Source organism: Mercurialis annua, linkage group LG3 (assembly GCF_937616625.2).
Source record: "Mercurialis annua linkage group LG3, ddMerAnnu1.2, whole genome shotgun sequence".
Lineage (NCBI taxonomy): Eukaryota > Viridiplantae > Streptophyta > Magnoliopsida > Malpighiales > Euphorbiaceae > Mercurialis > Mercurialis annua.
Window position 1 is genome coordinate 9845522 of NC_065572.1, and position 27571 is coordinate 9873092.

Genomic DNA, 27571 nt, shown 5'->3' on the forward strand with positions numbered 1-27571 from the left:
TGTTCACTTAACAAAAACAAGTAATTAATAAAAAAAAATTGATACACAATAAATGTAGAGAGTTTGCAGGAAAAAATATGTAATTAATTTGCTCAAAGTTATTCTAATTTGTCCTTTGGTATTTAAACATGTATTTATTGAGTTTTTAGTGATTTGACATCAGTCCGTTGGTTCAATCCAAAAATAATCTAATTGAAATTCTTCTTTATTTCAATTAATTGTTTTTCAGGATGCAGTTGATGATTGTTAATTTTTAAGTGACGATCGTCAACTTCGAATAGTCGTGAGAACAATTTGAAAATTGGTTAGTTGACAATTGTCAAAATAAAATAATTGTTTACCATTTGAGGCATGAGAGTACTGAATCAATAAAGACTCCCAAAGATTGGACAGATATCTCTGTAATGATGCTTTGATGAATCTTTTTCCTATGCATTATGTGCTACATCTACCCAGAATTAACTCAGACCATAATCCGATCTTCATTCAATTCGGCCCTCATCATACGGTGCAGAATTCTAATAAACCTTTTAGGTTCTTAGCAGCGTGGATTGGTAATAAGGGATTTGAGCAAATTATTCGAGATAACTGGAACTCCTCTAGTCCTATGTCAGTTACGATAGCTGATATCACTAATAAATTGAAGACGTGGAATTACTCAGACTTTGGTAATATTTTTCGCAGGAAAAAGATTCTTTTGGCTCGGATTAGAGGTATTCAAAGGGCTAGAGATACTTATAACAGTCAACGGCTTATTGATCTTGAGATTGAGCTGTAAAAGGAATAAGATGAGACTCTCTATCAAGAAGAAACCCTTTGGTTGCAGAAGTCTAGAAGTGATTGGGTGTTAGACGGTGACCGAAATACTGCTCTCTTTCACAAAAGGGTTGAGTCTCGCAGAAGGCGTAATAAAATTTAGGCGCTTAAAAACGATAATGGGAACATGATCGATGACCATGAAGAGTTGAAATCTATGGCCGTTCAGTATTTTGCTAACTTATTTACTGGTAGCACAGATCAGTATATCCCTTTTCCTTTCAAGGGTATGTTCCCTCAATTAGATATTGCTACCTCAACTCTTCTGGCCAAAGAAATTACGAACGATGAAGTGAGAATGGCTCTCTTTGATTTGCAACCCTTGAAATCTCCGGGAGTGGATGGCCTTCATGCGCTTTTTCTCCAGAATCAATGGTCTACTGTTGGGCCAAAGATTTGTGATTTTATTAAAGGTATCTTCAGTGGGCAGGAGTTTCCGAGAGAGATAAACAGGACTCTCATTACGCTGATTCCTAAGTGCGAGAATCCAGAGTCGATTAAGAGCTTCCGGCCGATTAGCTTGTGCAACGTTATCTATAAGATTATTACTAAGATTATAGCTAACCGTCTCAAGAAAGTTATGCCCCACATTATTGGTCCTATGCAAACTAGCTTTGTCGAAGGGAGACACATCACGGACAAAATTATTCTTGCCCAAGAAGCCTTACATTCGATGCGAAAGAAAAAAGGCAAAAAAAGTTTTATGGTCATTAAGATTGACCTTGAGAAAGCGTATGATCGCATCTCTTGGGATTTTCTTAGTGAAACTTTGGAAGATATTGGCTTTCCTACGTTCATGTCGAAGGTCATTATGAGCTGTGTTTCTACGGTCTCGATGAATATTTTGTGGAATAGCAGCCTCCTTGATGAATTTTATCCGACTTGTGGCATCCGTCAAGGCGACCCGATCTCTCCCTATCTCTTCGTGCTTTGTGTTGAACGGCTCTCCCATTTGATTAATAAAGCGTGTTCTAACAAGCAGTGGAAGCCTTTAAGTATGGGACGGCATTGTCCTGGGTTATCACATTTGTTTTTCGCCGATGATCTCCTCTTGTTCAGTGAAGCTTCTTATGAGCAGGTAGAGATTATTAACTCTATTCTCGATACGTTTCGTTCTTCGGCTGGGCAAAGGGTTAACAAGGACAAAACTAAGGTTCATTTCTCTACGAATGTCCCTAATGCCACGAAAAACGCTCTAGATCATAACTTGGGATTTCAAGCGACAGAAGATTTGGGAACTTATTTGGGGGTTCCGCTTATTCATGGTAGATATTCCAAGCGTCATTGTACTGGTGTGATGGAGAGTATAATGACCCGTTTGTCTAGCTGGAATGCTAGATCTTTATCCCTTGCGGGAAGGTCAACTCTTATCAAGTCGGTGATATCTTCTATTCCGATTTACACGATGCAAACAGCTTCCCTCCCAAGAGGTTCCTGTAACCTTATTGACAAAAGTTGTCGAAGATTTCTGTGGGGCTCTACCAGTGATAACAGGAAGATTAATCTTGTCAAATGGGATGTTGTGAATAGACCTAAGATGGAAGGTGGTTTAGGTCACAAGAATATCTTGGCGATGAATGAAGCTCTTCTTATGAAAATTGGATGGAACCTAGTTGCCAACCGAGATGTTTTTTTGGTGAATCTGCTGAGATGTAAATACAAATTGAGCGATAATATGGCTCCTGAGCTTTCTAATACCGGCGGTGCTTCTCATCTTTGGCGAAGTGTTGGAAAAGTTTGGAAGAAAATTCAAGAAGGGGTGAGATGGGCGCTTTGTGATGGCTCCATAATTCGGTTCTGGCTCGACCCTTGGTTAGGAGATAATAACATTCTTATTGATATTGCTGCATCTCAAGTCCCTATTGATATGCTAAATTACACTGTTAACTACTTTGTTAACAGTAATGGAGGTTGGGATTGGGAGAAATTTGCTCCGTTCATTCCGGCGAGGTGGGTAATGAAAATCGCTAATGTTATTCCTCCTCATCATAGTAACGGCGTGGATTTCTTATACTGGGGTTTATCTAGCTCAGGCCATTTTACGACAAAGTCTGCTTATTCTTTCTCTACTCAGGACAACATGGCTATTAATGGTGTTAACTGGACGGCAGTTTGGAAGTGGACGGGTCCGGAGAAGATTAGATATTTCTTGTGGTTTGCTAAGCTCAGCAAGATCCTTACCAATGAAGAGCGTGCAAAAAGACATATTTCTGCAGATAGTGGGTGTCCGAGATGCTTCAAAGATGTTGAAACGTGCTCCCATGCTTTAAGGGACTGCGAATTTTCCTCTTTAATTTGGAATAGGTTCTTAAATCCAGATAAAAAGGTAAGCTTCTTCTCAATGAATTATGATGTTTGGCTTGATAACAATCTGCAAGGGCATTTTAATGGGAATGGTAAAGAGAACTGGACGATAACGTTCGGTGTAATCCTTTGGAGCTGTTGGAAGTGGAGAAATAATTTTATTTTCGCTGATAACAGGGAGTCTTTTCATTCAGTAGTGAAGGGTGTTGATAGCATGGAGCAGTATATATCTCTTGCCAAGAATAGCAGAATTATGCAGATGAGAGGTGTGAATTGTTATAAAAAGTTGCCCATTCATTGGTATTGCCCGAATCCAGGATGGACAAAAATTAACACAGATGGCTCTTTTAATGCACAATCCCATATTGCTAAAGCAGGTGGTCTGGCCCGTAATGAATCCGGTGGTTGGATAGGAAGCTTCTCCATGTGTATTGGCAAAGATTCAGTGTTAGGGGCTGAATTTAGAGGGGTGTATTTTGGGTTGCTCCTTGGTTGGAACTTGGGTGTGAGGAAGGTAATTATGGAAGTGGATAATAAGCAGGTGGTGGATAAAATTAACTCTGCTTCTAGTGCAGCAGAATTCTCTAACATTCTTGCTGCGATTCGAGGTCTCTTGGCTCGTGATTGGACTGTTATCATTACTCATGTGTATAGAGAGGCAAACTTTGCTGCTGATCATCTAGCTTCTCTGGTGCCGGATAGTGTGGTTTGAGTATCGTGGCATTCTAAGCCCCCGGAAAGCCTTTATCACTGGCTTCTTCATGATGTTCAGGGAGTTTCGAATGATCGTAACGTCCTTTGTTAGCTTGCTCTAGGCTTTTGCCTCTTTCTTTGTACCAAAAAAAAAAATAAAGACTCCCAAACAATAATAAATTATAAACTTTTTGGAATTTACTTCATTGTTATCAAATAATATATATCGCTATTTCATACTAGTATAAGTTAATTAACAATTTCATTAGCAAACTAGAGTGTAACTATTGATATACTATTAAAGACGAGCAAATTTTTATGGAAAGAATAAGAATCAAGTTGAGCAAAGCAAAAAAATCATGTATATGTTCTCTAATCCTGATTAACTACTAACACTTACATAAAAACAAAAAATTATCTATATATATGTTCTTAACCTTAACTATGTAAAGTTTTTTTAATTATAATCAACAACTTGAATTGTTTTTCTAATCTTATAATCAAATACACCATATTGTAATCTATAAATAACATATAAATTAAAAAATCACGTTAAGAATAATATATAAGTATAAAAATTAAATAATTATATTCGACAATTTCAAATATAAATAATAAATTAGCAGATCATATCACACCTAAAATAAAATCAGATATATTAAGAGAATAATTTTAAATAAATAATATCAAATAGGTTCACGAACATGCCTATGTAAATTTTGGAAGTTACAAAAAATGAATTTAAAAATCATATGCAATTAAGAAATTCTATGTTTTGTCGTCTTTGTATGAGCATATATATTAGATTATTAATATTACTGATTTAATTTTTAATTTTTATATGTAAATAATATTAAATATAAATGACAATAAATGTTAAAAAAACACCCGTAACTAGTTAAAACAAAAAAAATGGAGATGCGGGGTATCGATCCCCGTACCTCTCGCATGCTAAGCGAGCGCTCTACCATCTGAGCTACATCCCCAATATGACTTTTGTCTTTCACAACTACTATAATACTAATCCTACATTTAAATTTTAGAAATTACCTCTGAAAATGGAGGCAACAGAATTAAATCTAAACCGAAACTAAACAAAAAAAATGATTAGATTGAGAAGAGTATGGTCACTGAAACAGTCTGGTAAATTTCAATTTTTTATATTCTACGCAATTTCCATTTCTGACATTACTTTCGTGGAACTGCTGTACGACAATAACAGCAAAACTGAAAAACCCTGCACGGCCACTATCTCCATCAACCGCTCCGATCGCTCACTTGTTCGTTTTTTTTTTTTCCGAAATTGTTTTTTGATAATTGAAGAGGCGGAGCGCTTGTGGGAGGAATTGAACCCACGACCTAGACAATTTATCTGTCAAATGCTTATACCATTTGACCTACAACTCGTTGGTCTTTTTATTTCAAATTTGTATGTTTATTTGTTATCATTGGCAAATATCAGAATTGTTGATAGAGTTTTTTTCCCTTTTTTTGAATGTTTTACAGAACATTCTCACAAATCCACTTCAGAGATGTGTTATGTCGCATGATACTGTGTCCTCTGAAGATCAACTTTATAATATTTGCATCATTCTTGGCAAGTTTTGATTGACTACTTAGTCATCTAAGAATAATCATTTGGAGATCCAAGATAATAATTCTATTGTTGATATTTCATAATTTAATCAGTTCATGCCAATTATGCATTCGGTAATTATTTAAAAGACTAGGACTGTATTAATGGTAGCTGAAAAGATAATTGTTGTTTGCCCTTTGATTGTTTCAGTTCTATACTTTTCTTAAACTGAGAACATTTGTCATATTAGTGTTTCATCATCGTTTTAATAGCGAATCGTATTTTGAACTGTTTGTTCTCTTTGTATGAATCTTTCCTCTTGCATTTGGAGCAGCTGTGGTGGGCTGCAGCTGAAGAAATAGAGAAGCTTAATCACATTGAGGTTTGCCCAAAAAAATGGATCTAACTCGTATAATCTCCGTAACAAGGACCTATTATGCATTTCATTCTTTCCGGAAGGGAAAAAAAGTACCAGTTTGCAGGTTTGTTGTTATTTCCAGGTAATATTTGTGCAAGTGAATTCTTTATTTTCAGCTAGCAATGTTTATACTCCATGTATTTAGTAATGTTATTCATCTGAAATAAAACATGCCTCAATGCTTAAGTATGTAAGTATCTACTATGTTGTACCGAAACGGGAAACAATCTCTTTTTTATATGATTATGATATAAATATAAAGTCTCGGAGTTCTAGAAGTGTTTCCGAAATCGTAAACAAAATGTCAAAACAACATAGAGTGTCTATTTATCTTTGTACTGATTGCCGTAGAGACTAAGGCAAGTATTTTGTTCCAGCCATGTTTCAATGGATACTTGTGAACTCTCCTTGTGTTGCATTTTTGCAGGCAATAAGTTTGTAGACATACTAGACAATCCTGGATCCGCTGATCTCAGTACCTATCTTGATTTTGCTTCTGTCAGGCACTCTGCTGAAGACGCTTCAGGTTTGTGTCCCCGTAATTCCTTTGGTTCTGGCCTCAAATAGTAATGCAAATGGAGAAATGATAAAGTAAGCCGATTGATGAATTTTACAATGTTTTCAGAAGATAATTCTGTGCATGGCCAGATGACCCTGTCCCAGTTTCTTGGTTCTCTCGGCATAAATTTTCGAGTGGAAGCATTGCTACAGAACTGTAAGGATGAACAAGCAGAGTCTCTAAGAACTGGATACTGGCGTCTCGTGGGTGATTGTAAAGCCCCATTTTAGGAGGGACCCGATGAACAGGCCCGGATCGGAATGGGTGCCCGGTATTTGGCAATGGCTATTATGAACAAGAAGCAAGGTGTTCCTTTGCCATCTTAGTAAGGTTGGAAATGTTTGATGTTGAGATAGTTTATTGTACCATCTCCGACATAGCGTTTGCGTTTCTTGCAAAACAAGATACATTCTTGGTTAAGGTGGTCCAAGGTTGTTTTTATTTTGCATATAAGTCATCTTCTATTTGTTTCTCATTAATCAAATAATGAGAGATGACTTCGAGATCCTCTCATATTTGAATGTAATATTATTTTTGATGATTTAAAAATTGGCAAACTGTCTCAATAACCATCAATTTTGAATTTTTATTAATTGCATCTCGACCTAGTAAAAATATCAATTTTAATCTATTTTGTAATTTCTACTTTCAATTGTACCCTATATTTTCAATTTTGGACGATTATGTTATTCTAGGGATGAAAACATTCAAAACACCTAAATACAAGGGTAATATTATATTCTTTTTACCTTGAAAAAATTTTAAAAAGTTTTTTTAAAATCAAATAAGTTCTAATGAGAAATGTATTAGATATATAATTGACTTTTAAATTTTTATTTAAAAAATTAAAGACCGTCATACTCATCCAGATATTAAAACTGCCTCGGATCCCGCTGATCCGCCTCTAACTCCGTCGCCGCCCTCCTCTAACCTGGCCGTTGTCTAGTTTGTCTTCTCCATGGAGAAGACGAAGCTGGTTCATCTTCACCATGGAGAAGACGAAACCACGTTTCGTCTTCTAAATATTTTTCATTTGCCACTGGTTTATCACCTTGACTTGCATTTGAACTCAAAACCCCTATGTTGATTCTGAATTGCATTTGAGGTCAAAGTTCCTTTCATTATCCTCTATTTGCAACCGCTGGATGTGTTATTTTAAATCCGCCGAGGAGGCGATATATTCTGCAACCATTGAGATGTGATGTGATGTCCTGCAACTACTGAAGATGTGGTGTACATGTAACCATAAAGGTAGTTTTTCAAACTCCTTTTGGTACGTCAATGGATTGAAATGCTATAGCAATTCGACCCTTACTAAATTGCTATCGCGAAGCCGTAACTCTTATTGTTGTTGATGAAATATTATACTAAAGTATTTGACCCTTACTAAATTTACTAACATGAAGTTGTAACCTTCCAGCGGTCGGCGTCGGGTGGTTGGTAGCAGCGGGTCTCAGTGGTTGCCGAAGGTGGGTGCCGGTAACAGTAGTAGTGGGTGGAGGCGCCCAAAAAACAATGGTGGTAGTGGGAGTCGGAGGACTAAAATTAAAAAATTAATTTGACGGCTTCAATTTTTTAATTAAATTAATCATATTTTAATAAATTTATTTAGGCTTGTTTGTGTTATTTTTTTAATTCAATTTAAAAATTAGGTTGAAACGATTTAAATCTTGAGAGTGTAAACATTTTCAGAGAAAAATTTAAGAACTTATTTTGAATTTTAACCTAGTGTCTGCCATGGTGGCATATGTGTGACACTATGGGTGTAAACGAACCGCGAGCAGCTTTGTGTTTGGCTCGATAAAAGCTCGGCTCGTATTCGTTTGTATTCTAAGCAAACCAAGTTCGAACTTGAAACTATGTTCATTAATTTGAATGAGCCGAATATGAAGATAATGGTATTCTACTCGTTTACGTTCACGAACATCTCGATTAGGTGTTTATAAACAGGCTCGTGAACGGCTCGAGTAAAAGTTCGTGAAAAACTCGAATAAGATTTTTTGAACAAGCTCGTTAAGAAAGTCGATTAGGTGTTTGCGAACTAACTTATATTTAAATTAATTTATATAAACATTTTTTATAATTTTAAAATTACATGGTTTAACAAAACTACGTAGTTTTGATATAGTGTATCAAAATTACGTAGTTTTAACACGAGAAAATATATAACCTAATATCTTTGGGCAATTGGATCTTTAGAATTTTCTGTTGCTTATATTTTTGTTAGGGAAAAAAACAAAAATATTTTAAAATAGAGAAAATTTTCTCAAATGGCCAAAACCGGAAATTTTTACATTCGTAGCCAAAAACACCTAAGACTTTACATTTACTAACCATCCAATTAAAAAGAAACACCTCAACAAACTGAAAAACACCACCTTGGGAGGGACAAAAGCTGACGCGCGTGTCAGTCCCTGTTGCGTGTCATCCCTTTTATCCCCCCACTGTTACCTTTTTTTTTTATATATGTTTTCATCTATTTATTTTTATCTATCATTACAATAACTATTAAAAACAATTAAAATTTATATTAATTGACCAATTAAATACAAATAATTATTAATAAATAAAATAATTATTATTTTCATTAAATTTAATTTCTATTAAATTAATAACTTTTTTATTTTTTAAATAAATAAATAAATAAAATTTTTATATTACGTATATGTGTGTGTATCTTATGTGTATATATAACAATTTTAATTATAGATTATGTATAAATAAAATATTAATGCATATCATATATTAAAAAATATTTTTATCATGTATAAATTATATATCACTGATTTATCAATCAAATACATTTTAAAAATGTCTCGTTCACGTCTCATAAACTGATATATATTTAAAAAATAATATGTATGAATTATTTTTAATATATATTCATATATAACTCTAACGTAGTAAGAAGTATATTATGTGTATACACAATGTATTTGCAGCGTATCTTATATCAAAAACAATATGCGTAACATGCTCTAAAAATGTATAAATTATATATTATTAATGTACATATCATATAATATATATTAAAAGATATTTATCACAAATTACATATAAAAATGTGTTTTTTTCAAAAAATATTTTAAAAACATCTCAGACACGTATTGAAGACGTGTTTATCATATATTATGTATTGAAAAGGATGTATCTATCATATATAAATTATGTATCAATGATGTATATATCAAATACGTTTAAAAAATAAATCAATCATGTCTCATAAATTAATGTATATTTTTAAGATAATGTATATGAATTGAATTCTCTAAAAATGTATAAGGAATGTATCACTAATGTATATATCATGTAATATACATTAATTAAATATTTACCACAAATTACATATAAAAATGTAAATATTCAAAAATATTTTAAAAACATCTCAGACATGTATCGAAGATGTATATATCATATACTATGTATTGAAAAAGATGTATCCATTATGTATAAATTATATATCAATGATATATTTATCAAACATGTTTAGAATATATATATATATATATATATATATATATATATATATATATATATATATATATATATATATATATATATATATATATATATCAATCGCGTCTCGTAATTAATATATATTTATAAAATAATGTATATGAATTGAAATTCTTTGAAAATGTATAAATTATATATAACCAATGTACATATCATGTTATATATATATATATATATATATATATATATATATATATATATATATATAAAAAAAAATATTTATCGCGAATTACATATAAAATGTATATACTCAAAAATATTTTTAAAACATATCAGACATGTATCAAAAAATATATCTATCATATATTATGTATTGAAAAAGATGTATTTATCATATATAAATTATGTATCAATGTTGTATTAATCAAATACGTTCCGACAAATATATCAATCACATCTCATAAATTAATATATTATTAATTATGTATTTATAATGTATCTCATATCAAATATAATATGCATAACATGATCTAAAATGTATAAGCTATGTATCTCTAATGTATATGTTATGTATCAATGTTGCATTAAGAAAATACGTTTAGAAAATATATCAACCGCGTCTCATAAATTAATGTAAATTTACAAGATAATGTATATGAATTGAAATTCTCTAAAAATGTATAAATTATGTATCACTAATGTACATATCATGTTATATATATTAAAAGAGTATTTAGTACAATTAAAATATAAAAAATGTATATATTTGAAAATATTTTTTAATAACGTCTTAGATACGTATTAAAGACGTATCTACCATATATTATATATTGAAACATATTGTATCATTCATATATAAATTAAATATCAATGATGTATTAATCAAATACATCTATAAAAATATATCAATCACGTCTCATAAATTAATATATATTTATAAAATAATGTATATGAATTGTTTTTAATATATATTTGAAATATATTTCTAACTCGTTAAACTATAAAATCATATGTATATTTAAAATGTATTTATAGTATGTAATATATTTTGTAGCTATATTTTGTATAAAGTAAAGATTATGTATTATTATTGTTTGACTTGAAAAATAAGGTATAATTAGTGTTTTGAAATAAAAAAAAAAAAGATAGCAATATATGTATTGTTAATAAATAAATAAATAAAATGGGCACATTGAGAATCGAACTCGGATGCTCTTCCAACATAAGAAGGATTCATGACACTACGTCAACTGCTCTCTCATGTTTATATTTGCACGTTAAATATTTATAAAATATCAGCCGGGTTATTTTTAACAACCGTCAAACCTGACGCGTCTGACTCACTGACGCATCTGACGCGTCAGGTTTATCATAAGATTAACACGCCAACTGTCTCCTTTTTATTGGATAGGTTATTAAATGTAAACAGGAATGGCCATGAAATGTAAAGATTTGAGGAAATGGCTATTTGAGAAATTAGTCCACGTGTTTGTAATAATTCCGTAATTTTCTCTTTTTGTTATTTATGTTTGGATAATCTTTTTTGGATTTAACGGTTGCATTTTAGTATGTGTTTGGAAAAAAATCATTATTAGGTATTGTTTCCTATAATTTGTTCAGCTCATATATTTGTGTTCGTTCGTTTAACAGATAAACTAGCTGAGATCGTGTCCGTTCATTTAGTCGCTAAATGAACAGGCTCGTGAATGAGCTTGTTTAGTACTTATCGAGTTTGTTCGTGAGTTCATTTGCGAGCTTGTTTGTTTAGCGGCTAAACGAACGAACAACAGCTGGCCATGAGCTGAACATGAACACTATAAAATCGGCCAATAATCACCGACGATCCTCGATTTTTACCCTTAACTTCCCTAAACCCTCAATACTTTCAAAAGCTTCCCTAAACCCCCAGAATTTATTGCGGCGCTCATTCACGGTCCTTATGGACGAAAATACCCCTGAGCACCGTCTTTTTTTGGCGGCTGTAATTCTAAAAAAAAGACGGTGCCACGTGTCATTTGACATGTGGCAAAATATCTAAAAAAAATTGGAATACCCAAAACACCCCCATAACTATTAAAATTTAATTAAAAATAAAAATCAAACCAAATTCAAACCACTCAATCATCGCACCCGAACTGCCACAACCAACCCCCCCCCCCCTCCGGTCATCTTCTCAGGTGAGAAAACGACCAAACTCGTCGTCTTCTCAGATCTGAGAAGACGAGCACATCTGTTCTCCAAGAACAGATGTGTATCTGTTCTCCAAGAACAGATTCAGATCTGTTTTTGGAGAACAAATCTGAATCTGTCCAAGAACAAATTTTAGATCTGTTCTTGGAGAACAAATCTGAATCTGTCCAAGAACAGAATCAGATGGGTCGGCGGCGGGAGGTGGTTGGTGGAGGATGGTGGTCAGTGGTTCGGGTTCGCGGGCGACAGTCAGTTGTCAATAGGTTGACCGTGGATTTGGTTTGATTAAGTAAATTTGATTTGGTTTAATTTTTTGGGGGTATTTTGGATGTTTCAATTTTTTTTGACATTGAATGACGTGTCAATTGACATGTGGCGCCACTATTTGTTTTTCAAAAAAAAAAAAGGATAGCCGCCAAAAACTAAAGGGTAGTTTCGTCCATAAGGGCCGTGGGTGGCGCCGCCATAAATTTTGGAGGGTTTAAGGAAGCTTTTGAAAGTATAGGGGGTTTTGAGAAGTTTAAGGTAAAAGTCGAGTACCGTCGGTGATTATTAGCTATAAAATCTAAACGAATCGAATACGAACAACACCTTATTCTTTAAACGAATCAAACATGAACACTTCAAAACTCGGCTTGATTCATTTACACCTCTAGTGGCATGCTATGTAGATGCAAATAAGAAAAAATGTGTGCCTTTTTATGGTTAGACATTTTTGAAACGATAACCTACGTTTTAGGACGGTACAGATATTTTTGAAATGTTTGAATTTTTGTGAAATTTTCTTCAAAAGTTTGTCTTTTTTTTGTTATTTGGCCATAAAAATAACATTATTTTAGGTGTTTTTAAATCAGTTTTAAGTTATAAAAATAAAAACAACGATGAACCGAAACAATAATAAATAAACAAATAATAAAAAGATAGAGATGGATTGATTTCTTGCTTTTTACTTTGAATAGAGATGAAAATTTAATAAAAATAGGCAGAAGGTACAAAAAAATTATCGATTTTTTCTCAAAAGTATAGATCAGCCCTTTTACTTTTTTTTGGATACAATTAAGCCTTCGTATTTTTAAAATTGAACAATTAAACCCTTAATGTTTTAAAATCGAACAAATAAACCCTTTTAGTTTATTTTTGGGACACTTACCCCCTCAAATTTCTCGTAAATATTTTAAACATTAAAATTCTTTTTGAACTTTTTTGCTATATGATTATGTGAGACATGTCAGCCATTAACGAGTGTTTCTAATGATGCTGGATGAAAGGGGTTATTTGTTCTATTTGAAAACAAAAAGGGCTAAATTATACCCCAAAAAAATAAAAGAGCTGATTTATATTTTTATGAAAACTATGAGGGTCTTTTTTTTACTTTTTGCCATAAAAATATGAAGATGTTGTGTTTTGTTTGTGTATGTAGAGAATTTTATTTTTCTCTCTGTATTTTTTTCTAAAAAAACATCGCTCCTTTGTTAATGTATGTACTATATTTTTTCAAAATCATAAAATAAAAGTACAAGTTATAGCCAATCTTATCAAAAATCCTTTCCATTTAATTTTATTTTAATTCAAATTAAATAAAAAATAAATTGAATCATTAAATACAAATTAATTAATTTAAATTCAATGATTAGATTTTTATTTTATATTAAAATCAATTAATAAAAATAATTAATTAGTAAAATAATAATTAATAGATAATTTAAAATGGACTCATGAATGTTTTTAAATTTCCAATTTAGTCTATAAGTTACAATTTAACTTTGATTTAAATAAAGTTTACATTTAGGTACACAAAATTGTAATTTGATCCCTAAACTTTCTAAAAAGACCAAAATCATTTTGTAAGATCATAAATTGATTACAAAACTTTGAAAACATTCAATTAAGTCCAAATTTAAATATTTGTAGAAAATCATTCATTTTAAATCGGATAATTTGTCTCTAACTATCATCATTGGACATCGGTGCATTCTTATAAAATCTGTATCAAAATTGCAATACTTACAATAAGTACACGCCGTTTATAGTCAAATTTAATAAACATATAAATACCTTATGTAGACTTTGAAATAAACTAATTACAAATTCAATATATTTAATTTGGAGGATTTTAATTTAAATTACTTTTAGTTATGTGATATGATTCATTTAAAATCAAATAAAATTTCTAATAAATTTAAATAGAAATTCTAAATTGAAATAGATCCAATTATAATAAAATTTAATTGATTAATATCTATAATTTCTATATATTTAAATTTTAAATTTAATAATTTTATTAATATCATAATATGATGTGATGTTGAACGAGAATAAATGATAAAAATATATAAATTCGTGATTAAATTGAAAAAAGACACAAAATTCATAATTAAATTGTAAAAACATATAAAATTAGCATTAGTTAGTATTTATCGCTTATTGGAAGGGAAGAAGTTGAAGAATAAGATATAAATATTATTTTAGTTGTATTTTTAGAATAATTGTTTTAATATGAATAATTAAATTTTTTGATAAATATAAATTAATTTTTACAAGATTAATTTAAAATATTTAAGTATTTAAAATCTAACATTAATCATAAATAAGTTAAATCTATAAACTTATTAAAATATGATAGTGTTAATTCTATAGTCTAAATATTTATTATAAATATATAATCGAATAAAATAAATGGGATATTTTAATTTTTTAATCAATAGTATATAACTGGTTAAAAACAAACTACAAAAATGTCATTAATAAAAAATACTGTAAGAACCAAACTGGATATTTTTCAATACTAATCTATATATTATATAATTGAGAGGACCAACGGAGCCCTCTCATTCATTCTCACCAAATAGAGCATTCTCATAGTTTCCAACCTTTTTAAACTACTTCAATTATATTTAATTTTTAAATTAGAAATTGAAACTAATAGATAAGTCACATTAGTTTTTACGTTTTTTAAAATACTTATAATTAAATTTGCTATGATTTTTAACATCCTAATCAACATAAACCACATAATTTATCAATATAAATACAATATATATTCATTTTTTTCATTCATTCTCACCACATAGAGCATTCTCATAGTTTCCAACCTTTTTAAACTACTTCAATTATATTTAATTTTTAAATTAGAATTTGAAACTAATAGATAAGACATTTAGTTTCCACGTTTTTTAAAATACTTATTTTAATTAAATTTGCTATGACTTTTAACATCCTAATCAACATAAACCACCTAATTTATCAATATAAATACAATATATATTCATTTTCTTTTCCTGGCTGTGATTTGGACTATGATTATGTAAGTTCTTTGAGTGTCATTTGTTGAAGAAGATAGTGATAAAGAGAGTAAAGAAATGAAGAAGACAAGAAACGTAGCTATTGATGAAGAGAAAAAGAAAATCTGTGAGCTTTAAATTGAAACAGAGATAGAAATATGTGGCTGAGTTTATTGTTGTTTTGCTGGTTATTTGAACGGGTGATCTGTAGTCTATAGTAGTATATAGTACTGTTTCTTCGTGAAAGATTATTGAAAATTGTACAGATTATTTTGTATATGAACTGAATAATTTAAATGAGGAGTTAATTAGGTTAAGTTTTTATATAATCTTATTATGTTCAGTTTTTTTTGTTACTTTTCACTCATTCAGGTAGATTTTTTTTTTTAATTAGGCCATTTTGATTATCTTAAGAACAAACATTAAGGAAATATATAATTATTGAATAGGTTCCTTACTGAAACAAATTAACGGTGATCCTTAATTGAGTGGATGTGTATAATCCTTACTGAAACAAATTAACGATAATCCTTATATTTCTCATGAATTTACTAATTAAATTAACTATCTATAAAATTTGTATCTTTTTTAACTTTTTTATTCTTATATTATTATTACTAGAGAATTTTCATGAAGTTTTTTTTCATAGATTATTATTTAACATTTGCATGAGTTCTAAATTTATTTAAATTATTATAAAATTTATTATTAAAAATATTTTTTATGATTTTTGGTGAAAAAACCGAAAACCGAAAACCAAAATTTGGTGAAAATCCAAAACCGAAAACCGAAATTTGGTGAAAATCCAAAACCGAAAAAAGGTATTTGTGAAATTAAAAAAAAAATTATTTTTCGTAAATAAAAAAAGTCAAAAAAAAAGTAAAAAACTGACATGTAAAAGTATAAATAAATTATCGAAACATGTATTCTAGAAAATTACCACTTTTTCAATTCATATATACTATTTCTTTAAATTTTTTATAAAAACTGTTACATACAAATTATTCTCATAATTTTTTTTATTTGTTATAATTTTTTATTTTTATATTTTATTGTAAAATTAATTATTTCTAAAAATTGATTATAATTTTTTCAAATTCATGAATATCCTCAAATTCTGAATTCTTATTATTTACTTTTATTATAAAATTATTATTTTTTAAATTAATTTAATTTGAAACTATTACTAATTATCTGATCAATTGATATTTTTTCTAATTTGATTATATTGAAATTAGATTATGTATAAAAATGAAAATAAAATATATTATCAGGATCCTGCGCTACAGCGCGGGTATACGACTAGTTTAACATAGTTTCTACTCGCTGACGTAAGAACCTCAAGAAGTGAAATTTCCTACTCCATAGACTTCGATTACCACATTTATTTATATAGGAACTGCAAGTAAAAATATCGCTAAATATAGGAACCTGATAATAAGTTTGGCATGACTTAGTAATTTGTAACTTATACATCATGGGTGTTGTGACTCGCCATGGTTGACCAAAACATGCATAATCAGTGTCAAAAAGAAATTCAATAATATATTCGAAATATTTCAATAATAATATATGAAAATAATTATTTTTAATAATATTTTTAGTATATCTAATTTCATAAAAAATTTCATCTAATTAAAATTATGATATATTAAAAAAAATTTACTTTAAATTATATATAAAAAGTAAAAATGTTGTAAAGATAAATGTTCTGATAGTCCAGCACTGGAATATAGACTGAACTATTTAGTGTTTTGTAAAAAACAATTAAAAGTTACTTTTTTTTTGGTTCAATGCACCAAGAGAATAGATTAAAAGCCCAAACAAAGCTACTTTTAATATTAGTTAAAATATGAAATTATTAAAAAACAATGACATTTATACCATATGTTTAAGGCTTAATTACTTAAAAAAACCACACCTTACATTTCTTTTTCGTTTATATCCTGACCTTGTAAAAACACCATTTGTACCCAATTTTGAGTTTTTATGTTTCATCTCTACCCAAAAGCATTAAATTGTACTTTTTTCATTTGAAAAATAGTTTAAAACAATATTTCATTTTTAACTTATATACTAATTAGATATTAATGTTATTAATAGTACAAAAATACCATCTTCTTCAAAAAATTAAAAATAATAATAATTTTTTTTAATTTTTTTAGAAAATATTTCCGAATTTTTTATATTTTTTTTAATTTTATAAAAAAATATTTCCGACAAAAAAATTAAAAAAATATTTTTTTAATTTTTTTATTATTTTATAAAATTAAAAAAATTAATTAATTATTTGGATGTATTTGATTATTTTTTAAGTTTAAGGATTTATTTGTATATTTTAAAATAGAAAAAAGTATGTTTTAAACTCTTTTCCAAATGAAAAGAGTACAATTTAATGCTTTTGGGTAGGGATGAAACATAAAAACCTAAAATTGGGTACAAATGGTGTTTTTACAAGGTCAGGGTATAAACGAAGAAAAAATGCAAGGTGAGTTTTTTTTTAAGGAATTAAGCCTATGTTTAAATATAATGGCTTTGTTTTTGTTAAACACTTAGTAATATGTACTCTTTCAGTCACATTTTATCTGTCTATAACTGGTGTTAGATTCCATCTTAAAACCAATTGGTATCAAGTGGAGGTGCCCAACTAATATTTAAATACATGTCCATTCACACACACAACCAATATGGGATTCCCACTTCAACAAGTGGAACATTGCATCCATTACTAAGCACATTTGGTGTATTGTCTCATTGCTGCTAGATTTCCTAATCATGAAGTTGCTAATTCTAGCAGTATGTGGAGGAATAATGGTTGGGAGTTCCCTAATCCGATTGATGAGTATACCTAATTGGCTATCTGGGAGTATGTTACGAATAATTTCCCCCCTTTCTATTATGACAGCTTACAAAAGAATGTATGTTAACTATATCTGTTAATCTATACATTAAACTCATTAATGTTAAGTGTAAAAAAAGAATGTATGTTAATTATATGATATTCTTTGGAAACATTAAAAATACAAAATATATAAAAGAAATGGAACGGATGAATTATAATCCTAAAGCATAATTAATAAAGAAAAAGTAAAAAATATTTCTCCCGTTTTAAATTTAGGCCAAATGCCTTGAAAAAACTCCGAACTTTTAACCACTTTTCAATCATACCATGACGTTGAAAACTGGTCAATTTTACCCTATTTTGTATTTACTTTTCAATTATACACTAATTTTTTAATTTTTGACAATTTGTTTACTTAAAAGTGAAATCATTCAATTAACTAAATCTAAAGATAAAATTAGATTTATTTTTATTAAAAAAAGTACAAATAAATCCTTCATTTTTAAAAACTAACTAAAAACCATAAACACATTAATACTGATTTAGATTCTTAATTAATTTAATTAAATCTTGATAAATTTTGAACCTATACAATTAATATATGTTAGACATAAAGAATGTTTTTGAATTTTTTTTCAAATGAAAACGACGTAAATTTAATATTTTGGGTACAATTAAAACACAAAAATGTGAAATAATTAGTGATTTTTCAACATCAGGGTAGAATCAAAAATGGACTAAAAAGTTATATTTTTTTTAAGACATTAGACTTAAAATAATTATTTATTTTGGCTATTTTTACACATTCCAAAAAAATAAAGTTTTACAAATCTATAATTTTCTTTTTTACTATGCCTTTCAAATCTATAATTTTCTTTTATATATTTTCTTTTTTACAAATCTATCTTTTTGGAATAAAAAATAAATGGTGGATTTTAAATAAGTGCATCAATAAAAAAAAATTAAAAAATTTAAAATAAAAAACTAAAAAACATTGGCTAGCAAACTGTTAGATCGTGAGTTCACGTTCTTCCACAAACGCTCCCTCCTTTTCAATTATAATAATTAATAAAAAAATTATAAAAAAAATAAAAAACTTTGGCCAGCAAAACTTTTAGATTGCAAGTTCACGTTCTTCCACAAGCATTTTCTCCTTCTCAATTATAATAATCAACAAAAGAGATATAAAAAAATTTAAAAAAAAATATAAAAAATTATAATTTCTTTGTGAAGTAAGAAGTATGTTATCAAATATGTCAAAAAATAAATGGAAAATATGAAATATATATATTTTTTTAATTTTTTTATAAAATTCTTGTATTTTTTGTTTTTCAGGGGACTAACGGAATTATTGAAACTGGATTTGACTTTTTTTTTTCATTATTTATTTATATATTTAACTGACTTTGACTTTAGTTGTAATAAATGAACTTTAAAATCACTCATATAATAGACTTTAAAAATATTTAAAATTCTACTATTGTGAGGTTGACCTAATACACCATACCCATAACTCTACAGTTTGATGTTGTAAGTTGTAACATACACATCATGGGTGTTGTGGCTCGCCACGGTTGACGAAAGGCTTAATACATAGTTTGACCTCTGAACTTGTACCCTTTTACCCATCTAACCCCTGAACTTAACGTCTCACCTATCGAACCTATGAACTTGTTAAATAATCCGATTTGACCCCTGAACTTGATAAATATGCAAATATTGAACCCTTCGTGTCCACCTGTCACTTGAAACGTTCTAGAAGAAATTGTGTACGGAGGGGTTCAATGTTTACGTATTTATCAAGTTCGGGGGTCAAATCGGGTTATTTAACAAGTTCAGGGGTTCGATAGGTGAGACGTTAAGTTTGGAGGTTAGATGGGTAAAAGGGTACAAGTTCAGGGGTCAAACTATGTATTAAGCCGTTGACGAAACCTTGCATAATTGGTGTTAGAAGAACGGTTAATAAATTCAATAAGTTACTCGAAATATTCCAATAATGATATTTTTTTTTTTGATAATTGGAGGGGGGAGCGCTTGTGGGAGGATTTGAACCCACGACCTTGGCATTTGCTGCCCAGCGCTTATACCATTTGAGTTACAGCTCGTTGGTCAATAATGATATTTGAAAAACATCATTCTAATAATTTATTTTTATGTGTACATTTTTTAAAATGTTCATCTAATTAAAATTGTACATATAAAAAACATTTTTTTAATCTTGAATTATAAATATAAAAAATATTATAACCCTTTAATTAAATTATTAATTGATAAAATATTTTTAAATTGAATCATTGCAAGTCACCTATTAGAAAGAGAAAATTTCAAAAAAAATAAATTTAAATAATTTAATCTTTTTAAAAAAACAAACATTCGAATACAATTAAAAAAAAGGAAGAAGTATTAAATAAACATTAGCATTTATATTTAGTTATTAATAATTAAAAAGATAAAAATAAATTCTGTATTTTTATAATATAGATAAAAGTAATAATTAGAGAAAAATATATTTATATATATAAAATTTAAATAGTAAGTTATAGCGAGAATTTTGAAATTTATTTTTTTATTGATTAATTGGCTGATAATAGAAATGTTAGAATCACTCATGTAATAGAATTTTAAATTTTTTAACATAAAATTAAAAAATGAAATAAATAAACATTTTCTCTTACTGGCAGTCATTCATAGAAGATAAGAGAGACCATTGACACATATAATTGGGTAACAAAAGATCACTTCACCTTCCGAAATTGCGTCAAAATATTAAAAAAGTCCATAATTAAAAAATATAATCGTTTATATCCTGAATTTGCATAAACTATGTCAAAAATCCCACTGCCTACATGTATGCGTTGAAAATAGAGAGTTGATTGGTATTCATGCATTCATTACTGCCAGGTGAGGAGCCACGTTGTCCCCTCCCAAAATATTACTTAACTTAAAAAAATCTTTAATTTTTTTTAATTTATGAAAAAATATAGTAATTATACTTAGATTTTATATAACTAAATCCTTCAATTTTCTTTTTTCTTCAAAACATCTCCTTAATTTTTTTCTTCTAAAATATAGTTATTAATTTAAATTTTTATAAAATTTTCCCCTTTAAATTTATTTGTGGCTCCGCCCCTGGTTACTGCTAAAAGGTTAGACATGGGGATTGAAAGGTGGAAAATTGAATTGCCACTGTTAAAAAAATAACACCTTTTCGCTTTCTTCCTTTTTCGTTCCCAAAATTTCTCGTTCTTTCTGCTAGGTCAAAATTTTGGATTTTAAATTGCTGCAAAATTAACCAAAAATCTTATGAAATTGTAGGGTCTCAAGTGTCGTAGCAACGATTAGGTGCTTGTTTAATAAGAGTCGACGAGAGTTAGGTCAGTTTGAAGTTTCTGAAGCCTGTTCCAACTCCACACAATGACTCGGTCAGATTATTTCGACATGTATGTTATCTCTACCCTCTTTTATTTTCGTTGCTGGGTTTGTTAGTTTTTTTAGAGTTTACTTAGTTAGAAATTTATTATTATTATTTATAGTTTTTTAGAGTATGTTTGTTGCTTGTCTGTAGTTGTTGCGGATTAGTTCAGTTTTATTTTTTAATTTTTTATTTCTCTTTAAATGTTGCATTTGTTGTGATGGTAGGGCTAATTTTTTATTTTTTTATTAATTCGTGTTATGGCAAATTGACTTTGAATGACTAGGGTATATTTATTTTTTGAAAATTAAGCGTGAAGTATTTAAGTTTGATCCATAATTGAGATACCATGAGGGGAAGTATTATAGGCAGACTGTTGCGGATATTGAAGATTTAAATTATGGCATGTTGTTAAAATAGTTAAGGTGTTAGTCTATGGACATATGCCTAAGTTGTTTTAGGTACCAACTGGAATGTAATCAATTAGGGCTAAGCAAGAACCGAACCATACCGGAAATTGAACAGAACCCAATTTCGTTTTTTAGTTCGGTTTTTTGGTAAAAACGGGTTGGTTCAGTTCCTACTTTAGGTAAATTTTGGTGTTCGGTTTGGTTCGGGTGTTTTGAAAACCAAAAAACCAAAAAAAAAACTGAATTAACCAAACTTTAATATATAATATATAATTTTTTAAAAAATAATATACATATTAATTTATTTTTATATATTTTTATCTTAATTATTGTTGATGTATGAATTGATAATTATTATTTAAACATATATGGAAATTTATTAGACTCTAATTATTTAATATTTGAATTAATTTTAATATAAAAAATAAAAAAGTAATCAAATTTGGTTTTAACCATACCGAACCTTTGCCTCCAAACTTAAATTTCGGTTAAAACCAAAATAACTACAAGATTTCCAACCGAACTGATGCTCAACCCTATAATCAGTGAGTACATTAAGGTAGTTATAGATGAAAAGTTCTATAAAAAATATATTGAAATTTTGCAATCGCAGGGTGAGGAGAAGAGGTGTGCCACATTGGCTATATTTTTATATTTGTAGATCACATTATAAACCAACCCAATTATTTATGTGCAACTGAGACTGAATTTTTGTTATTAGAATGGAGAAAAGATGAGGATAATGCAAAGACAATAGAACAGTTAGATGTAACGGTTGAGGGGCTAACTGATAATGAGAGGCTGGAGAGGGTAATGATACTGAAAGGGTGCAGGGGGGTAATTGAGGGTGGAAGGTTATATATGGATGCTGATAGAGTAAATATAGAGGCTGATGGGTTAGAGCAAAGGGTAAGTGGTAATCAAAAGGGTGGAGGGTGTAAATGATATTGATGATGAGTTTTTTGGTAATGATAGGGTTGATGTTGTAGAGGAGTGGGTAAGTGACAATGTGGTTATTGATGGTGTTGAGGAAGGGGTGAATGATAATGTTGGGGGGGAGGGGGGGAGGTTAACTTCATTTTATGGTGTAGTTGAGGATTGGAACGGGTTGAAAGAAAATGTGGATGAGAGGGTAAATGCAGAGGATGCACAAATATTGAGAAAAATTGACAAATACCCTACATGTATAAAAATATTGTAAATTTTACTAGAGCAAAAATTAAAGTTGAATAATGCAATTACCAAATTTCAGATTGCATAAATATCAATATTAATATAGGAAATACGGTTTGCATGAAAATAGGAAACCAATTGTTATGGTATTTAATATCTCCTACAAATGGGCAAACTAACATATTGAGAAAATCTTTTCAAGAATCTTCAAGATTCATTGATAGAAATAACGACAAATATTAAACAACCTCACATATATAGCAGTAACTAAAATCTTTACAAACATATACTCATTTGAAAAAAGCAAATCAGAAACTTATTGAGAAACCAAAAAAATTCAGCAAGGAAGACAACCAACAACTCATCAATTCTAAAAGGTTAGTATTTTCTGAAAATAAAAAGAAGCTAATTATGAACAGTTAATTGATATTATGTGTTATAATTGGTGAATTATATGTGAGCCAATGATTTGAAAGAACGAATGATTTTAAATAGTTGTGATTCAAAAGAAAAAAAATAAACAATGAATAGCTGAAATTTTATTTCGTAATTGGATAATTACATGCTTGTATCATAACAATAAAAAAAATTGTTAAAGAAATTTCATGGTTTTTTTTTATGCATTATAAAATAGATTAAAACATGATTTTGTAAATTTTTATTCCAAAAAAAAAATTTAATTTGTTTTATAAATAATTGAAGTTAACAAAAGGTTAGCTAATGTGATTTTTAACAAATATATATATAACGGAGTATGACAAGTAAATGATTTGATTTCCTATTTCAATTATTCTGTTTTTATAAAAAAAAAATCTAGTTAACCTATAATTAACTATTAGTTTGCTCATAGTTAACCAACCTCAGTGTTTTAATTGTACTAATCACTTGTGTTGAATCAGGTACTCCATAATGATATCAAATATTGCTAAGTCTATTAATGCAGCAATCAAATCAGCAAGTTACCTATTGCAACACTTTTAGAGTATTTGAGGATTTGAGTTCAAAAATGGAGCTACAGAAATAGAAACATAGCTTCTTATACTTAAGTAAAGCAGAAGAAGAAATTAGGGATAATTATGCCATAATCTTCAAATGAAGATAATTATATTTTTTTAATGGTTGTATTTGAATTATATACTGTTAGATTGAGATTATTATTTGTATTAAAATACGTATTCCATTCAAATGTTATTTATAAATTTAGTAATTGAAAGCTATCTTTATGTGGACATTTGGTTAACTGCTAGTTAACTAATATTATACTACTTTTCATTTAAAAAAATTAGCATACTACTTATAATTTAACTAATAGTATATTACTTATCATTTAAAAAGATAATAGTATAGTACTTATAATTTAACTAATAGTATACTACTGCTAGTTAACTAATACTTTTTATTTGGTTAACTGTAAATTAACTAATAGCTAATTATTAGTTCATTAATAGTATACTATTGTCAAAATAATAATAATAATAATAATAATAATAATAATAATAGTAATATATTATAATCAAATAAAATTATAACATGGGTAATATGACTAAATAGTAAACAAAATATAATATACGTTTGATAATAACAAAATGTTCTGAAAACAAAATAAAGGCAAAACAAACTTACCCACAAATCAGTTACAAAATACTAACTGTTTTCAAATTATAACTAAAAACAAAACCTAAAACTTCCAAAACTATAAAGACATCTAATTCTTCTGCCTCCCGCTCAACTTTGGTTTCGGTTCCACCTCCTCATCGTTATTAATGTTGCTCGTTTGCTTCATTTTACCATATTGATAAAACATGAAAGAAATACATTCACGATGACTCTCAATGGGCAAGGCTGTTGGAATTGGAAGATTCTGGATCAAATGTTCAACAAAAGCCAATACAAAACGCTCCGCAATCACTAAATAAAAATGCAGAATTATAAGTAATAATACATTAAAAAATAACATAAAATTATGTGTTAAAAAACTTACCTATTCTGTTCAGTTGATAGATCAAAAAACTTACAAATTTATTTTTCTGTTTAAAAAACAAACTAGTTAACTATTAGTTAACACATAAAGTCAATTCAAATAAATAACAACCAATTAAACATTAAATAACCATCAGTTAACAATTAACAACATGAATACACAATATAAAAGTTCACAAAAAGAAACTAACACATAAAAACATTCGACTCTTAGTTCAGCTATAATTAATCATCAGACAACTATATATTAACTCTTACACATGTAACAAACAATAAAATACTTAAAAAAAGTTAAAACTAACATAACAAACACATAACCAATCCTACATATTACAAAATTAGCAACGAGAACACACAAATACAGAGTTCATAAAAAGGGTTTAACACATAAATACATTCTACTCTTGATTCACCTATAGTTAACCATCAGACAACTACATATTAACCCTAAAAGAGATTATAAACATCTAGCATGCATTAAAAAAATTGAAAACTAACATAACAAATGCATAATTTTAACACAGCTAAACAAAATAACCAAATAGACAACATTTAATTATACAAACCTAAATACATTATTGAATCACATGAAACAATTAACAAAAATCCATTAAAGGTAAAAAAATAAAGAACTTTAAAAAAATTCTTAACAATAATATGAGAAGGAGGAATAATTTTATTTTCTTCTTTTGCTTATCAGTGACTGTGAATGCCTCAAAATCACTATAACTTTATTCTTGATTAATAAGAACTCGGTTCTTACTCGAAGTTGGAGCTTCACTAAAATCAACCTTCCGTTTGCTAGATACCCTCTTCGATTTTCTCATTGCAGGTGTATTTGTTGGGGATAATTTCATATCAGAAATATTTATTGAAGACGACCTAGTTTTCGGCATTTCAGATTTTGTGTCAACCTAAAATCAAACAAATGGGAAAGATTTGAAAAGTGGGATTGTGGAGTTATTTGTGGAGATATTTCCGGCGAGATTTTTGAAGAATCTATTTGAAATGGGAACATGCAATCTGAATTTGGAAGGAGGAGGTTACCATTTCAGTTAAAGGTTTTTTTCTAATTTGAAAAGTCTATAATTGCTAACCAAAATTATTAAAATCAAATAAAAAAAAGGCAACCGTAAATCTCAAGAATGATTTTTGGGGCCGTACGTTTCTAATTAAAAAGGCCAAAGCCCGTATGTGGGCTAATTTTCTCACATATGTTTGATGTTAGGTGGCTTGAGGGCTTTGCTGTAGAGATAGTGAATGATGATGCTTCTACTGGGTCTAGGTCTAGGTCTAGGTATGCCAGTGTAGCCCCTAATGAGGGTATCCAGAGACCTACAGCAGCAACAAAAAATGCTAAAAGAAAGAAGAAATAAAAGACTGCATAAAGGAACAAAGTCTCAATTATTGACAAGGGAAAGGGGAAGGTGTCAAAGTGGGAACACTTGTTTCGTAAGAGGGACATCACAGAAAATATGGATGATGAACATAGCAGTAGTGGTGAGGAAAAGTTTGACTGTACAAATGAGATGCACTACTGCTCGGATGTGAATGATAAGTAATTGATTCAAGCAAGAATAAAATAAGGGAAAACTATACAGCCAAATGAGAGAGAACTTAAAGGGCCCAAAATGCTTCAGTGATTTGTGATAAAGGAGATGCACCAATCCAAGTATTTGCATAGATGCAGCAAAGAAGGCAAAATGTTGAGTTATCTCTTGACCCACTCTTTAGTAGCTTCTCTATTCCTACAACATCTACCTTCTGTAGTGTGGATCCACAAGCTTTCTTAAGAACAGTATATGGCGAGCCATTTTCCCAAACTAATTCAACTCAGTAAATGCACCAAATTCTTTTTGCAATTTGTTGCAATCCATTTCCATGAACCATCACAAGCTGGCCAATCAAGGATACAATGTAACGTCTGGAAAATTAATGCATAAATAAATAATAATAATAATAATTAATAATAATAATAATGGTGGTAATAATAATAATAATAATGGTAGGAGTAATATAATAACTGCTTAAAGGGGTAAAACTGGAATATCGTACAATTTTCTTTTTATATATATAAATATAAACCCTAGACTACTAATTTAGGGAGACACTTTTTTTCTCTCGGTATTATCAGTCCAGCCGTCTTTCATCTTATTCACCACTCTGCTTTATTTGAAGGTATTACTTTTAACTATGTTTAAATTGATCTTAAATTTTCTTTTACCTTCACAAAATGTTTTTTTTTTCTTAATGATGTAAAATAACCCATGTACATCACTTGTCTTCATGTTTGGGCACAAAGTTCAATTTGTTCCTTTTTCTTATGCCTTTTTTCCATTTGTTCAGGTTTGATAAAAAAAACAGAAACTATTTTCTTTGCCTTTTAAAAAAAAAACCTGACATCCAATTCAATTCATGTTCACGTTTTCTAAGGCTAGCCATCCTTTTCAACATTAATAAA

The 27571-nt window shown here is 29.0% G+C and overlaps 1 protein-coding gene and 1 non-coding gene across 2 annotated transcripts; one reads left to right on the top strand and one right to left on the bottom strand.

The window, feature by feature from the left end:
* The first annotated feature begins 943 nt into the window (after positions 1 to 943).
* On the top strand, positions 944 to 26486 carry LOC126672148 (uncharacterized). The gene is made up of 9 exons (XM_056105004.1): positions 944 to 3826; positions 5724 to 5771; positions 5890 to 5944; positions 6235 to 6333; positions 6433 to 6573; positions 22679 to 22853; positions 22933 to 23141; positions 25943 to 26018; positions 26339 to 26486. The coding sequence occupies exons 1-9, from the start codon at positions 944 to 946 to the stop codon at positions 26484 to 26486; spliced, it is 3834 nt and encodes a 1277-aa protein (XP_055960979.1).
* TRNAA-AGC (transfer RNA alanine (anticodon AGC)) lies at positions 4727 to 4799 on the bottom strand. Its single transcript has one exon. It is a non-coding gene; the product is annotated as a tRNA-Ala (tRNA).
* Positions 26487 to 27571: the final 1085 nt, after the last annotated feature.

Excerpts from the sequence above, each read along its gene's own strand:
- LOC126672148 (XM_056105004.1), top strand. The coding sequence starts at position 944 with ATGATCGATGACCATGAAGAGTTGAAATCTATGGCCGTTCAGTATTTT. Across the intron at positions 6,574-22,678 it reads TGGATACTGGCGTCTCGTGG|AATGGAGAAAAGATGAGGAT; the intron begins GTGATTGTAAAG and ends TTTTGTTATTAG. Across the intron at positions 22,854-22,932 it reads GTAAATATAGAGGCTGATGG|GGTTGATGTTGTAGAGGAGT; the intron begins GTTAGAGCAAAG and ends TGGTAATGATAG.